Source organism: Panthera uncia, chromosome E1 (assembly GCF_023721935.1).
Source record: "Panthera uncia isolate 11264 chromosome E1, Puncia_PCG_1.0, whole genome shotgun sequence".
NCBI lineage: Eukaryota > Metazoa > Chordata > Mammalia > Carnivora > Felidae > Panthera > Panthera uncia.
Window position 1 is genome coordinate 44,951,159 of NC_064814.1, and position 17,270 is coordinate 44,968,428.

General features: G+C 39.6%; 1 protein-coding gene across 2 annotated transcripts in view; it reads right to left on the reverse strand.

The window, feature by feature from the left end:
- Window positions 1-17,270, reverse strand: part of METTL16 (methyltransferase 16, N6-methyladenosine) — an 81,772-nt gene that overhangs the window by 14,700 nt on the left and 49,802 nt on the right. For both annotated transcript variants that reach the window (XM_049636783.1, XM_049636782.1), the window contains 2 exons: window positions 7,801-7,870; window positions 6,637-6,726 (listed from right to left, as the gene is read on the reverse strand). In XM_049636783.1, the coding sequence (XP_049492740.1) occupies window positions 6,637-6,726; window positions 7,801-7,870 (160 nt within the window). The remainder of the gene's footprint in view (window positions 1-6,636; window positions 6,727-7,800; window positions 7,871-17,270) is intronic.

The window sequence follows — 17,270 nt, forward strand, 5'->3', positions numbered from 1 at the left end:
TGAGAGAGAGAGAGAGAGAGCGTGTGCAAGCGGAAGAGGGGACAGAGGATCCAAAGTGGGCTGTGAGCTGACAGCAACGAGCCCCATGTGAGGTTTGAACTCGTGAACTATGAGATCATGACCTAAGCCAAAGTCAGACGCTCAACTGAGTAAGCCACCCAGGTGCCCCTGTACTGAAATTTCTTAGCAGGCAGGGCTAAAATACAGGAGCAGGCCTTGAGAAATTAGTAACTAAACTCAACCCCATAGGTCCCCAATAGCAGGTAATCTTATACCCTGCCACAACACTAGAAGCTGTTTTCCCCCAACAGAGATAACTTACTGCAAATATGCTTATAATCTCAAATCACAAGTGTTTTCAACAAAGGGTGCCACACTCAAACTGTCATCATCTAGTTTAAGCGGCAAAGTAACATCAATAATTTAACATTTTAAAATGTAAAACAAAATCACTTATTTACCATGGTTTATTCAGTTTAATGTGAAGAACCAGAAGGTGAATTTACAACTGATTTTGCATTAGAAAATATACTACTATATTCCCCAGCTGAAAGGACAATGTGAAAGAAGTTTGGTGAGGAACTGTAAACTCCATAGGGGATACTAGTTTTGTATTTTTTGAATTGCAAGGATTTAATGAATAACAATCAACAGGGGGTGGGACCTCGAATGTTATTTTGTTGCAGCATTTAAGAATACATTAGATTGAGGGGCGCCTGGGTGGCTCCGTGGGTTGGGTTGAGCCTCCGACTTCGGCTCAGGTCATGAGCTCACGGTTTGTGAGTTCGAGCCCCACGTCGGGCTCTGTGCTGTCAGCTTGGAGCCTGGAGCCTGCTTGGGATTCTGTGTCTCCTTCTCTCTCTCTGCCCCTCCCCCACTTGTGCTCTGTCTCTGTCTCTCAAAAAAAAAAAAATAAATAAATGTAAAAGAAAAACAATTTTTTTAAAAAAGAATACATTAGATTGAAAATATAAATAGAAAAACAGTTATTTTTTAATGTTTATTATTTATTTTTGAGAGACAGAGACAGAGCATGAGCGGGTGATGGGCAGAAGGAGAGGGAGACAGAATCTGAAGCAGGCTCCAGGCTCCTAGCTGTCAGCACAGAGCCCGACACAGGGCTCGAGCCCACGAACTGTGATCATGACCTGAGCCAAAGTCGGAACCTTAACTGACTGAGCCACCCAGGCGCCCCGGAACAAAAACAGTTTTTAAAAAAAAAAATTTTTTTAATGTTTATTTATTTTTGAGAGAGAGAGAGAGAGAGAGAGAGAGAGAGAGAGAGAGAATGAATGAATGAGTGGGAGAGGGGCAGAGAGAGAGAGAGAGGGAACACAGATTCTGAAACAGGCTCCAGCCTCCAAGCTGTCAGCACCGAACCCGACACGGGGCTCAAACTCACAAACCGTGAGATCATGACCTGAGCCGAAGTCGGTGCCCAACCCACTGAGCCACCCAGGTGCCCCCCTAAAAACAGTTCTTAAATTTTAAAATATGCTTTACCTAACAGGGCTGCAGATAAATTTCTTAAATCCTCACTCTTACTTTCATTTCTACATCTCAGTGGTGCAATCAGTCAAGAGACTTTCAAATGAGGTGTAACGTGACACAAATCCATGTAGCATCTGCTATGCTGCCAAAGCTCTGTTGTTAACTATGGCTAAGGCAAAAACTGTGTCAAAGAAGCCACAGGCTACAGGAAACCATTAAGTTCTCCCCAGTATCTGCAAGAAAAGAAGGGAGTCATTCACTAGAGATCTGAGCAGGTAGCCACAGCCTCCTCGTTTTGACAGAACAAGCTCCGGACTGGTCCTGAGGGGAAAGGAGGGCTCTTCTTGCTCTCGGCCACTGCAGTGGAGGCTTTGCTGTTCTGCTGCGCTCTGAATGGCTGCTGCCCTAAGTCCTCCAGAAACAAGCAGAATGCCTGTGAGCTATTATTCTGCACAGACTATCATTATCTGGAGAAACAGAGCCAAGGGGCCAACACTGACGCCTGACTAGAATACAGACAGGAGGTGTGCTGGGAAGGACAGCCAGATTACCTCACCAACTATGCCTTATTTAAATGTGTATCAGCTCTGCTGCCATGAAGTGGACTGAATATTTTGTTGTCCAAGGGTGCAGCTTTCCTATTAACAGTTCAGTGGGCATTTCTATTGCTATCTTAATCTGACAGGTTACTGTTTAAAATGTCCTGAAATTGGGGTGCCTGGCTGGCTGAGTAGGTAGAACATGTGACTCTTTTTTTTAAAAAATGATTTTATTTTTAAGTAATTTCTACACCCACTGTGGGGCTCAAACTCACGAACCCAAGATCAAGAGTCGCATGCTCTACCAACTGAGCCAACCAGGTATCCCAAGAAGGGGTGGTTTTAACCCTACATCTGTATTTCCTTACTCTAAAAAAACAAACAATGGAAGGATAAATTATAAAACTGTGTAAATAGCGACCCATGCAGCAGTGAGGTTTCAAAGACACAAGACAAGCTAGATTACTAAGTGTGTGTGTGTGTGTGTGTGTGTGTGTGTGTGTGTATGTGTGTGTGTATGTGTATGAGATTTGATTTTGAAATCATGTATTTTTCACAATTACAAAATTAAATAACACACAAAAAGGAATCCCTAAGAAATGAAATGAATGGGCTTGGTGGCATAAACCCGCAAAGAGGAAACATTCCAAATGACTTTAAAATCTATCATGAGACAGTCCCCAAGGACAAAAGAAATGAAAAAACGACAAAATAGTTATTTTCACAAGTCATTTTGTTGACGATGTTAATCCCGAGACTGTTGTGGTGAATTGTGGGTCAAAACAAATGAATAATTATGTTAGCATGGTTGAGGATTAGGCTGACTTTTTAGAGCCCCCAATTTCCTCATCTAGCAAGTGGGGACAATACTTCACTTGTTAAGTTTAAATAAAATGACATAACATGTGTGATGATTCACATAACAACTCCTCCATGAAGTCAGCTCTGACTAGCTAGCCGGAACTGCTTTCATTTTAGGAACTCCCTAACTCCTGACCATTCATTTCAGCACTTACTCAGACATAATTCTGTAGCAATGCTGTGTGTGCGTTTCCCTCCCATAAAACTAATCACCATAAGGATAGAAAATGGTGTCTTCTTTCTTTGGTGTTATCACAATGAAGATCATACTTAATAAGATAAGTAACTAAGCAAAGGGTCCTTAGCTCTGTTTTTGCTGAAAAGCTCAGTTCCTTAATCGAATCTGTTTTACAGCTTGCTGTATAGCCTGGTACAGTGCTGGTTTTCAAGCCATTTAATAGCAGAATCCCTTCAAGAAATAAAGTCAATAAGTAATATTGATGTAATCAGATCATCTCTGGTTAAAATGACAGCAAAGCCTGAAGTTCCAACCTGACATCTGCCCCAGCTGTCATCTTCCTGTGGCAACCTACACAGAATCCCTAACCTATCTAGAACCAGTCTGCAAACCTATGCAGTAGTAAAGAGAGCACTGTCAGGAGACCCCAGCTGTGACACTAACAAGGTTACCTGATTAATTTGACCCCTTCCCTCCATCTGCTTTCCAAAAGCCTTCTAGCTTTACTTCCTTAGACAGGAAAGAAATGTCTTGAATGCAGGGGGATAATTTTTTTTTTAACCAGAATTCCAGGGCAATGGTCATAACTAAGAGTGCACAACTTGCTGGGGCCACACTATTTGTCCTTCTTGTTTTGACAAGTGTTAAACTTCTGAAAGCAAAGCAAAGCTAAAATAACATCTTGAGCAATTAGAGGAGAAGCTGGGACAAAGAGGCATTCTAAGTGGCTTGTTAAATCCGTAAAGAACAGTCCTCACAATATGCTTCCTTATATACACCATCAGTCAGGAATGATTGTACAAAAATTCTATCAACACTAGGACTCATCCTTTTGTTGCTAAAATAAATCCAGCTAAGAGCAATGGACTTAGTGTAGGCACTTGAATCAGAATTTTTTTTAGCATTCAGCACCAACAGCAACGAGTTAGTGGGCCCGAGATAAGTGAAAATAGAAGTTGCCATAGTAACTTGCACATTTACCCTAAAAAGGCAGGAGTGGGGGTGGGGTGGGGAAGTAGGTCAATATTTCTACTTAACTAGCTCTAGTCCTTGGCTTCCTCTCCTCGTCGAAAGCAGCATCCTCCTACCTACCCACCCCTAACAGGAGCAAGAGGGAGAAAGCCAGGTGAGCATTTCAAAATGCAAGAGGTGGGAAGAGGTCCAGATAGATGAAAGGAGAACCAAGAGGACAGCTCACTGAAAACCTTGCCAGTGCCCTGGGACCACCCCTGGGAAAGCAGTTGCTGATCAAGGGCACCAGTGCTAAGAAACTGTTGCTGGGTTACTGCAAATCAGAAATTGCCATTTTCCCTGTAGTGGTTTAAGTGCACCTAATGGAACACTTGGGAACATGTTATTAACAGCTTTGGGTTGAGGAGAGCGGTGGGGTGGGAGGAGTATTCTGGTATGGGAGAACCTGAGGCCCTTTGCAAAAGGCATTCTTTGATGGTTGAAGCTATGAACAGAGCTCAAGGATGGCCTAAAAGACAGGGAGGGAGAAGGATCCTTTTCAAAATAAGCTGATTTTGCTAACACAGAAACATAGTGCCCTTTGATATTTTCATCTGAGACAGCTACTAATCCAAGAGGGCAAAGGGGACTCTGGGTTCTGAGATGGCATGGAATGTGCCCAGAGCCCATTATAAGCTCTTCCACCTGTAGTGCCAACAAATGTGGGAAGCAGGTTAAAGAGAAATCATCTGGAAACAGATACAGTTCCATCTTCCTGCAACTGTTAATATCTGCACAGGGATAACCCAGTGTCTGTGCAGGGACAATCTAGGGCATTACTAATGATTTTAACCATTTGGTGTGAAAGCCCCAATATTCTAGAAAATGACAGAAAGAATAATCTGTCAGGGAGGTAAAAAAAAAACAAAAACAAAAACCCAGAGACATCTTTTTAAATAGTGAACATCTTGGGGCGCCTGGGTGGCTCAGTTGGTTAAGCATCTGATTTCAGCTCAGGTCATGATCTTACAGTTTGTGAGTTTGAGCCCCACGTCAAGCTCTGTGCTGACAGCTCAGAGCCTGGGGCCTGCTTCCAATTCTCTGTCTCCCTCTCTCTCTGCCCCTCCTCCATTCATGCGCACATGTGCTCTCTCTCTCTCTCAAACATAAACATTAGAAAATAATAATAAACAGTGAACATTTCAGGGGCACCTAGGTGGCTCAGTTAAGCGTCTGACTCTTGATTTCTCTGAGCAGCTCAGAGCCTGCTTGGGATTCTTTCTCCCTCTCTCTCTCTGCCCCTCCCCAGCTTTTGTGTGCGCGTGCACACACACACACACACACACACACACTCTCTCTCTCTCTCTCTCTCTCTCAAAATAAATAAACTTAAACAAAAACAAAACAGTGAACATTTCAAACACTAACCTCTAGTCTCTCTATATTGCATTGTACAGAGGGAGGCATAGGCTTCCACAGGATAGGCCATTTAAACTTGACTGGGACACTTATTTCAACCCAGCAGCACACCTAGTAGCAGAGTACATGGAGGACGGACTCAGTTTTAAATCTGAGCCCATGTATACAGAAACATCTGCAAATTGTCCCCTGTACTCCTCTGTCCTAGGAGAGAAGGGGAAGAGGCTCACAGACACAGCAACATTTAAGACTTGAAAGACCAAGAGCAATCAAGACTTTGGGAAAGGAGCACCCATAATAAGCCTATTGTATGGATAGGGGATCGCAGACCTGAAAGACCAGGTACTAGGCCTCCATAATTACTATGGGAAGAAGGGGCACAGTGCCCAGCAATGTGTGCATAAACTTAAGACAGGAGACTCCAGGTAACAAGGCTGATCACTCTTGTGAAGGAAATGTGAGAACAGATGCTTTCCTATTACCACCTCTCAGTGCAGCCCAGAAAAATTACTCAGTCTAACCACTTTAGAAGTATTTTTGCTTTACATATAATAGCACAAAGGACAGAGAAATTTGTGGAACAAATCATTTGTTAAAACGTTCTATTCCAGAAAATGTTCAAGCTTAGGCATATGCAAAGTAGAGAGCCTAGGATAATAACCTATACCCAGCTTCAAAACTGATCAATATTCTAGTGGTACTCTTAAAGCTAAGACAGAACCCTTTACTGGAATAATCCCTAAGTGTTACACATCAAAAGCCTGCAACACAAAATGGCAATTTCTGTATTCACCCATAACCCCAAGAGACAGCTACCCTATGAAAGAAAGCGTATCAATAATAAAGAAAAATAAACAGACTTCAATTTCAATTCTAAAGGAATAGCCAATAGAATAATTATACCTACAAGGTATTTCTACAGGTTATATGATCTAAATTTTTAATTCCCAAAAGACGCATTTCTAATTCATTTATATTTGCTAAACAAGACTCACGTGCTGCCCAAACCCACAGAGAAAGGCTCCATGGTCACCAGTCAGCCTTATAGGACTGTGCCTTATTTTGTAACACTTCCCATTCTGACATAAGCATCTAGGGCAAACTTGAGGGAAACAAGACAGTACAGATTTATTTATGACCTACTGAAACCCACCATGTGCTGGCATTTGAAAAAGCTATAACAAAGTCTCTACTTACGGGCACTGTAACATCATCATAAAAACTCCAAGCTAAAGCCCATCTCATTGTCCGGCCTTGACAGAATTCAGTATAGGTGACTTTAGGAACCTGAAACCAAGAAACATGTCATCTCATCAAACTGAAGTCATTCTACCAATATGTTTTTGGCTCCTGCCTCATGTTAATTATGTGTTGGTTTTTCTTTTTATCAGTTAACAAACACTACTATCCCCAGTTACGCACAGTTATCTAACAATCAATGAATAAATTATCTCTCAACAAAGTTGTGGATGTTTTCCTCTCCTAAAACATTATAGAGAATTTACAGTTCTGGCTTGAAGGTCCAAATATACAAAACACCCAAAATAACACAGCTCCTTCAGAAAACCACTGGTAAATGATTCAAATATTTTTGTTGTTGTTGTTGTTATCTTTTCTTTCTTTTTTAAGGAAAGAGAGCCACCAAAGCCTGGCTAGATACAGCTATGTAGTCTCCCTTTTATCTATCGGATTTTATGGGAAAAAAATGAAATTACTTTGCAGCTGTTACAATTTTAACAAAGAAAAGGTGTGATAGGGAAAACAGGATGAGTACAATGTCAGAGAGAAACCAGAAATCAGAACCTTGGTTTCTGCCACTGACCATACATCTGACCCCCTTCTCTGAAAACTCACCTGGCTCATGCTTACTTGTGCCAAAACTTCATAAACTGGGAGAGAAGTCAGGGGGCAGTATTAATTTGCCACCTGCTTTTCAAAACAGAAGCAAGGGTCTGAACTCATGTGGATTGTACCATAAAGGAAACCACACTCGATTGAAGACCATTCTAGTTATAGCTGATCTTTGATAACTAGGCATGTGACCCAGAACAAGCCCCTTAACTTATGTAGACTTCAGTTTCTGTAATTACAAAGGAATCCGATGTGGCGTCGGTGGCAGATGGCACCAGGTTTTTTTCATTTCTGGGAGCTCTCATCCTGTTTTCCCCATCTTTTCTCTGTTATAATTGTCAAAGAAGGCCTTATAAAAATAATTTATAAAAAGCCTCTTTTAGCCCCAGAATTACAAAATTCAAAAATAAACAAACAAAAAAACAAATTTAGAGTTTTAAAGTATAAAAGCAAATTCTACACTCTGCCATCACAAGTAGATACACCAGAACAGCAATGATAAAGCTTTACCCCTTGTATGCGAAGTTCTTCCTTTAGAGGAGCCAAGCTGCATTTTTTCCCCAGCATACAGCTGTACCACCTAGGGGGGAAAAAAAAAAAGCAGAAGTAAAACACTGTTTCATATGGTTACATTTTTTAATTAAGTATTTCTCAAGCGAACAAAATGAGAACAGTCAAAATGAGAACAGTCGTAAAAAATTCTGAGTTAAGTTCTAAGTGACAATAACAAAAATTATACATCATGTATTTAGGAAAAAAACAAACCTAACAAATGAAAACAAGCCCAAAACAAAACAAAAAACAACAACAACAACAAAAAAACCCACTTAGCCTCTCCAAAACACCACCTATACCATTTTAACAGAAATTATAAAATCTGGCATGAACCTGTATTTTGAGATGGCTTAACCTGCAAATAATTAAAGGATATTATATTAGTGTTTCAAAAGAACATGAAGTCAATTTCTTCTATAGTAAATACAAATCTAGAAGGAGTGGGGAGAAGATGGAGTGAACTGGTTAAAAGGTAAAAGAATAGAATTTAGCCTATGAAGGATTAACTACTATGCCTTCCATCACAAGCAACTAGGAAACTTGACAAAATATATGCAACAATTGTTTTTCAGACATTGGACAACTACAGTGAAGACCTATGATCTCAGAGAGATGAGGTGAGCCCCATAATTGCCAGAGCTTACTGCCTGAAGGAAATTTTCCAAGCAGCAATGCAGGGAAAGGTCATGAAACAGATCCCAATAATCTTGCTGAATTAATGAGGGAGAGATGGATTTCAGAAGCCCACACAGTAAGAATCTGAAGGGCAAAATACAAGAAAGGAAGGAGGTGCATAGAGAATTATGGCCATCTGCAGAAGAGTTCCCTGGAATATTCTGCAGAATAATGATCTGCATGTGTGTGAGGTGGAACTCTGTGAGGCTAGGGAAAGAATTCCCAGAAAGCAGTTAGCTGAACAATTCCTAGAGTCCAGACAGAGCTGGACTAGTTTGTAGTTCTACTGGCCAAAGCAAAAAACCCTTGTTAATAAAGGGGCATCTGGTAGAGTCCTAGAAAGGATGCTGCTTTGTAATGGGGCTAGAGGCTATTCTATCTTTACTCTAATGAAGCTTAAAATTAAAAGCAAGACTCAAAAGGACCAAAGTGATTACAGATAACTTAAGTAAACATCAGAACAAAATCCAACACTCTTTAAAGGAACACAATGAAACGCAGCACCCCAAAACATAAGATTTGCAATATGTAGCATCCAACCAAAAATGACCAGACATTAAAACAGGCAGGAAAAAAAAAGGGGGGGGGCAGGAAAATGACTTACAACCAGGATAAAAAAAAAAATCAATTATTAGAAACAGATCAAGAAATGAGAGATGATGAAGTTAGCAGATGATGACATTAAAACAGCTCTTAGAAATATGCTCCACGACAAAACATGGACATAGTACAGAGTATAAAGGAAGATATCAAAACCAACCAAATAGAACTTCTAGACATGAAAATTATGATACCTAGAATTAAAATTTCACTGGACAGGATTAACAACATATGACCTGTGGGACAGTATCAAGCAATACACATAAGTGGCATTTCAGAAAAGGGAAGAAGAGACAAAAAAATATTTGAAAAAAGGGCCAATTTTTTCCAAAATTGAAAAAAATTATAAGTCTACACACACAAAGTCCAATGAACCCCACAAAGAAGAAACATAAGGAAAATGCTATCAGGGTACCTCACAATTAAATCACTGAAAATCAGGGGAGCCTGGGTGGCTCGGTCTGTTAAGCGACGGACTTTGGCTCAGGTCATGATCTCACGGTTCATGAGTTCAAGCCCTGAGTTGGGCTCTTTGCAGACAGCTCAGAGCCTGGAGCCTGCTTTGGATTCTATGTCTCCCTCTCTCTCTCTGCCCTTTCCCTACTCACACACATACACGCTCTCTCTCCCTCTTTCTCTCAAAAGTAAATAAATATTAAAAAAATATTTAAATTACTGAAAATCAGAGATAAAGAGAAAATCTTAAAAGTACAGAGAGGCTGGAGACACTTTTGTAAAAAAAGATTTTATTTTTAAGTAATCTATCTCTTCATGCAACATGGGGTTCAAACTTACAACCCTGGGATCAAAAGCCACAGCCTTACTGACTGAGCCAGCCAGGACCCACAAGTCTTAGAACACTTTTAAAGGATTAGAATAATACAAAATATGGTCTCAGGCTGTAATAACTAATTAGACTAGAAAACAGTAAGAGAATCACAGTTTTCAGGTCGTGATCTCATGGTTCATGGGATTGAGCACTGCATCAGGCTCTGTGCTGACAGCAGAGCCTGCTTGGGATTCTCTACCCCTCCTCTCCGTCCCTCCCTGGTATATGCTCATGCACTCTCTCTCAAAGTAAATAAATGAAAAAGCTTTTAAAAAGTTTTTTCTTTAAAAAAAAAGAGAAAAGAATTCAAATATCCAAAACAATTTTTTTTGGAAAAGAACAAAACTGGAGGGCTTACACCACTTGAATTCAAGACTTAGTATAAAGCTCCGATAATCAAGACGTAATGGCATAAATATAGACATACAGATCAAGACAATGGAATATAGTCCAGAAACAGACTCACTTATATGATCAGGTGATTTTTAAAAAACTTTTTTTTTTTTTAACAGTTTATTTATTTTTGCGAGACAGAGAGAGAGCAGGGGAGGGGCAGAGAGAGAAGGAGACTCAGAATCCAAAGCAAGATCCAGGCTCCAAGCTGTCAGCACAGAGCCCGATGCAGGGCTCTAACTCACAAACTGCGAGATCATGACCTGAGCTAAAGTTAGATGCTTAACTGACTGAGCCACCCAGGAGTGCCCTATGATCAGGTGATTAAACAAAGGTACCCAAGGCTTGCTCTTCAAAAAACATGGTTATAAAAATAAAAAGGCAGACCACAGACTGGGAGGAAATACTTGCAAAATACATCCTATAAAAGACTTGTAGTCAATATATATAAGGAACTCCTACAACTCAGTTAAGATTAATAAACAGATAAAAATACATAGGGAGACTTCTAGTTTCTAGTCCAACATGTTAAGAAGCTGGAAGTTGCCACACTGTTTAAGTAAAAGGCTGAACCAACTAAAAAATTAACTCTTCCTATATCCATCACAGAAGCAACTATTCACAGGGGAAACCACTGACTCTAAAATTAGAGAAACCAACAGGCAAATACAAAGAATCACAACTCACCAGAACAAAAATCCCGGAGCAAAACCTCCATGGGAATCAGTGCTGAGGTAGGGAAACTGAACTGCAGCTGACAAATTGCTGGAGACTCAGCAGGGACAGGTCTGAGAGAGAAAAAACCCAGGAGGACTCTGTCATCAGGACCCCAAAACTTTTATCAATTTTACGTCCAAGAGCTTGACTAGGTTCTCACAGTGAATATGGGAGAAAAATTCTCTGTGCTTCCAGCAGGGAAAAGGGAAAAGGGAAAAGGAGTAATCCTCTGGAGCATCCTGTTCTTAATGAGGCCTGCCCTCAAGAGAAACTAGTTAACCAGATCCTAACCTGTTAAGGTATTATCAGAGCCTAACTGACATAGAGGAATGGCATCATCCAACTCCAGTCTACTCTAGCCATCCTGTCCCACCAGAGTGGAGGGGAAGAGAGTAAGGAGGGACTGAGAAGCAAGTGTGAAGTTCACAATCCAGAGGGACAGGCTCACTAAAAGACTGATCTATTCACACCATAGAATATCTCCCCTCTCTCCACACCTCACCCACCACATTACTAAAGGTCTACTTACAGCAGTTCCTTTTACGCAGTATATTATGTGTTTCTATTAAGAAAACTAACAAAACATACTAAAAGGCAAAAAACAGTTTGAAGACACAGAGCAAGCATCAGAACCACATATGGCAAGAATGTGGGAGTTATGAGACCAGGAATTTAAAACAACCATGATTAAGATACTAAGGGCTCTAATGGATAAAACAGACAGCATGTAAGAACAGATGGGCAATGTAAGCAGAAATGGAAATTCTAAGAAAATGAAAAAGAAATGCTACAAGTCAAAACCTCTGTAATGGAAAGGAAGAATGCCTTTGATGGGCTCATCAGCAGACTGGACACAGATGAAGAAAGAATCTCTGAGTGTGAGGATAGCTCAGCAAAACTGCTAAAACTGAAAAGTAAAGAGAAAAAGCACTGGGCAGGGAAACAGAATACAATATCCAGGAACTGTGGGACAACTACAAAAGGTGTAAAATATGTATAATTGGAATTCCAAAAACAAAAGACAGAAAGGCACAGAAAAATCATTTGAAACACTAATGACCGGGAATTTCCCCCAAATTAATGCCAGACATCAAACCACAGATTTGGGAAGGTAAGAGATCACTGAACAGGAAACACACACACACACACACACACACACACACACACACACACACACAATTTACAACTAAGGCATGAGATTTCCAAAATATGGAAAACCAAAGATAAAGAAAAAAATTCTAAACGAAGCCAAAGGGAAAAGGCCACATTATCTATAGAGGAACAAAGAAAGAATTACATCAAACTCATCTTAGGAAACAACGCAGGGGGGCACCTGGGTGGCTCAGTCAGTTAAGCATCTGACTCCTGGTTTCAGCTCAGGTCATGATCTCACAGTTTGTGAGATGGAGCCCAGTGTGGGGCTCTCAGGTTTGTGAGATGGAGCCCTACACTGGGCTCTGCACTGACAGCACGGAGTCTGCTTGGGATTCTATCTTTCCTCTCTCTCTCTGCTTCCCCACACCAGCTCTCTCTCAAAAAAAAGAAAGAAACTTAAGAAAAGAAAAAAAAGAAAAAAAAAAAAAAAGGAGCCACGTGAGAGTAGAGTGAAATGTTTAAAATGTTGAGAGGAAAAAACCCACCAACCTAGCTAGAATTCTGTACTCTGCAACATTATCCTTCAAAAGTGAAGGTGAAATAAGACTTTCTCAGACAAACAGAAATTGAGGGAATTTATTGTCAGTTCCTTCTCTAGAGAACTTCTCTTTAACATTTGCAAGGCCTTACAAGAAGGATAATTATATCAGTCAGAAACTCAGATCTATATAAAATGAAGAACAAGGGAGAAAATAAGTGGAAGTTGAAAAAAAAAATCAAAACTTTTAAAATTCTTTTTCTAAAAATTTTTAATGTTTGTTTGTTTATTTATTTATTTAGAGCAAGCACACACAAGCATGGGAGGGGCAGAGACAGGGAGGGAGAATCTCAAGCAGGGTCCACACTGTCTGCATAGAGCCCGAAGTAGGGCTTGATTCCACAAACTGTGAGATCATGACTTGAGCCAAAATCAAGAGTTAGACGCTTAACCGACTGAGCCATCCAGATACCCTAAAACTTTTAAAATTCTTAATTAAGCCAACAGGCAACAGTTTGTTAAAAATAACAATACCATGGGCACCTGGGTGGCTTAGTCAATTAAGCATCCAACTCGATTTTGGCTCAGGTCATGATCTCATGGTTAGTGGGATCCAGCCCCGCACTGGGCTCTGCACTGACAGTGTGGAGCCTGCTTGGGATTCTCTCTCTCCCTCTCAAAATAAAGAAATAAACATTTAAAAAAATCACCAACATATTTAATTATGTATGCTTTGATTATGTATGAATATACATAAGTATAAATGAATGACAACAAAAACAGAAGGGACACGAAGGGAATTTTTACATTTACATCAGCTTTATTGGGATTTAACTTGTATACAGTAAAATTTTCCTATTTTATTTTTTAAATGTTTTTATTTATTTTTGAGAGACAGAGAAGCAGACTGCAAGCAGGGGAGGGGCAGAGAGAGAGGGAGACACAGAATCGGAAGCAGGCTCCAGGCTTTGAGCTGTCAGTACAGAGCCCAGTGAGGGGCTCGAACCCATGGACCAGGAGATCATGACCTGAGCTGAAGTCAGCCACCTAACTGACTGAGCCACCTAGTTGCCCCTATTTTATTTTTTTCTTAAGTAGGTTTCACGCCCAGTGCAGAGCCCAATGTGGGGCTTCAACTCATGACCCTGAGAGCAAGACCTGAGCTGAGATCAAGAGTTGGGACACTTGACTGAGCCACCCAGGCACCCCCCCCCCTTTTTTCTGTGTGCTAGATTATTTTTTTTATTATTTTTTTTAAATTTACATCCAAATTAGCATATAGTGCAACAATGATTTCAGGAGTAGATTCCTTAGTGCCCCTTACCCATTTAGCCCATCTCCCCTCCCACACCCCCTCCAGTAAGCCTCTGTTTGTTTTCCATATTTAAGAGTCTCTTCTGTTTCATCCCTCTCCCTGTTTTTATATTATTTTTGTTTCCCTTCACTTATGTTCATCTGTTTTTGTCTCTTAAAATCCTCATATGAGAGACGTCATATGATTTTTGTCTTTCTCTAATTTCACTTAGCATAATACCCTCCAATTCCATCCACGTAGTTGCAAATAGCAAGATTTCATTCTTTTTGATTGCCAAGTAATACTCCATTGTGTATGTGTATATCTATCTATCTATATATATCTATATAGATACACACACACACACACACACACACACACACACACACACACCACATCTTTATCCATTCATCCATCGATGGGCATTTGGGCTCTTTCCATACTCTGGCTATTGTTGATAGTGCTGCTATAAACACTGGGGTGCATATGTCCCTTCAAAACAGCACACCTGTATCCCTTGGATAAATACCTAGTAGTGTAATTGCTGAGTCTAGGATAGTTCTATTATTAATTTTTTGAGGAACCTCCAAACTGTTTTCCAGAGTGGCTGCACCAGCTTGCATTCCCACAGGCACGCCTTTTTTTAAATCTAATTTTAAGTATGTAGTTCAGTGAATTTTGACAAATGCGTACAATACCACCATCACAATCAAGATATAGAACATTTAGGGGCACCTGGGTGGCTCAGTCAGTTGAGCGTCTGACTTCAGCTCAGGTCTCGATCTCGCGGTTTGTGAGTTCAAGCCCCGTGTCAGGCTCTGTGCTGACAGCTCAGAGCTTGGAGCCTGCTTCAAATTCTGTGTCTCCTTCTCTCTCCGCCCCACCCCTGCTTGTGCTCTGTCTCTGTCTTTCAAAAATGAATAAACATAAAATTTTTTTTAAAAAAAGATATAGAACATTTACAGCACCCTAAAAAGTTTCCTTGTGCCCCTTCGCAGTCTTTTCCCATCCTACCCCAGCCTCCAGTGACCCCTGGTCATTCTGTCTTAATAATTTTGCCTCTTTAGACTTTGATATAAATGCAGGCACAGAATGTTTTTGTATCCGGCTTTATATCGTAAATACAGTGGCCATTTCATATGGTTCCAACTTAATACATTAAATAATATAAATGAAAATCTTAATGTTTACAGAAGTATGAGAAATACCATTATACTGCTCTAGAAATAGTATGCACTACTATTTTGTTTTCATTGTTTGTGGGCTCAACAACAGGTGACTGTCCCTATTTTGTTTAGTCAATCATTTTCTCCTTTGAAAATACAAAGAAATAATTGTTTTACCTAAACCATTTTAAACAAACCTGGGTAAATTTACTTAGAGCACAATCAATTTCATTTGGTGGTTTTAAAATGTTTAGGACAAAAACAATATGCTCCCTTTAAGAAGACAGTATATAAATGGAGAAATCATTAACCAGGAATTAAAAGCCTTTGGTATTTTAGGAACAAGATACAAAAAAAGAAATCAAGAGCAATTAGTGCTCAAATAGTAACAGTATAAAATAGGTGAAGACCTTTCCTTTAAGATTACCATTCCTGAACAGATTAGATCAGAGTCACCAGAAACCAAGAAACAGTCCAGAACAGAGACAAATCAAAGATATTCTAAATTTCCTCAGGAGATGAAGGGAAGCAAATATTTAGATAAGTAAGGCTTGTTATGGTTAAATATGTCATCGGTAGTTAACATACACTTGGCAGAGTGCATATTTCTTTTAACCCTGCTGTAAACTGAATACTAGACTTGTGAATCTAAGATTTAATCTCATCAGTATACTTAACTTTTCCTGAAACACTTCTATTTCTTATAGGACAAAGTTATAGCATGTATTAAAAAAAAATTCTGAGCTGACTTCACTTTAAGAAATGCCTACGCATTAGATCCTAGCTACTCTCACAAACATCTTGTGACAACTAATCAAAATGCAAGTAGAAAAAAGATGAACAAAAGGAAGATCTAGCTACCCAGGAGACTTTGAACCCATTATACTATTTTAATGATGCAAGTAACACTGTACTCATTACAACATTTAGTAATTCCTCTGAGATAGCAGCTTCAAGAAAAAGTATTCTGAAATAATTTCAAACATACAGAAGAGTTGCAAAATTAGTACAAATGGTTCCAGTATACTCTTCACCCAGATTCATCAATCAACATTTTCTCCATTTGCTTGTTCGGTATGTGTGTTTTGTTTTGTTTTCAATATTTGAGTGTTAGCTACAGTCATCATCATGCCCCTTTAACTCTTAATATTTTGGCATGCACATTTTAAAAACAAGGACCTTCTCCTTCATAACTACAGAACAATTATCAAATTGAGAAAATTTAACACTCATACAATACTATTATCTGGAATACAGCCCATTTTCAAATTTCACCAATTATCCCAATAATGTCCTTCATGGCAATTTTCTCCCCTGATGCAAGATCTAAGATCCTGCATTTCATTTACGTGTCAAGTCTCTTTAGTCTCCTTCAATCTGCAACAGTTCCTCAGCCCTTTTTTTGTTTGTTTTTGTAACTTTCATGACCTTTCTATTTCTGAAGAAATGTTTTACAAAACCCCTCCAATCGGTTTGTCTGGAGTTTCCTCAGAGTTAGGTTCAAGTTATACACGCTGGGCATGAAGAGCACAGGGTGCTGTAGTGTCCTGGGTGCAGCACATCAGAAGGTGATTACCTGCTTAAGGCGGGGTCCCCCAGGCTTCTCTACTGTAATGTTACCGTTATTTCTTTGTGATTGTAAGTCATCTGTGGGGAGATACTCTGAAATTGTTAACATCCTGTCCCTCCTCGAATTTTCCATTGTTGATTTTCCATGAATCAATTATTATAATAATGATGACAAAATGGTGATTTTTCTCACTTTATTGCTCCTTCTGCATGTACTAGTTGGGATACTGTGACAAAGAACTTTTCCTCTATCCCCTTTATGTATTTCCTCTGCTTATTTTATTTAATAGGTTAAAATCAATTATTATCATTATTTATTTTGAAATCGTATTGTCTCAGATTTGGCTTGGGCTAGCTCTTGTATGCTTCTGACAGGTCATTTTTTGAACACTTCCTTACTTTTTGATACCATAAAATATTCCAGGCTCTTCTTAAACTTATACTTACCTAGCAGTGGAATCACCCATTTCTCCAAGGCGCCTGGTTCTTTTTATTTATGTTTTTTGTTAAAAACATTTTTTTAATGTTTATTTACTTTTGAGAGAGGGA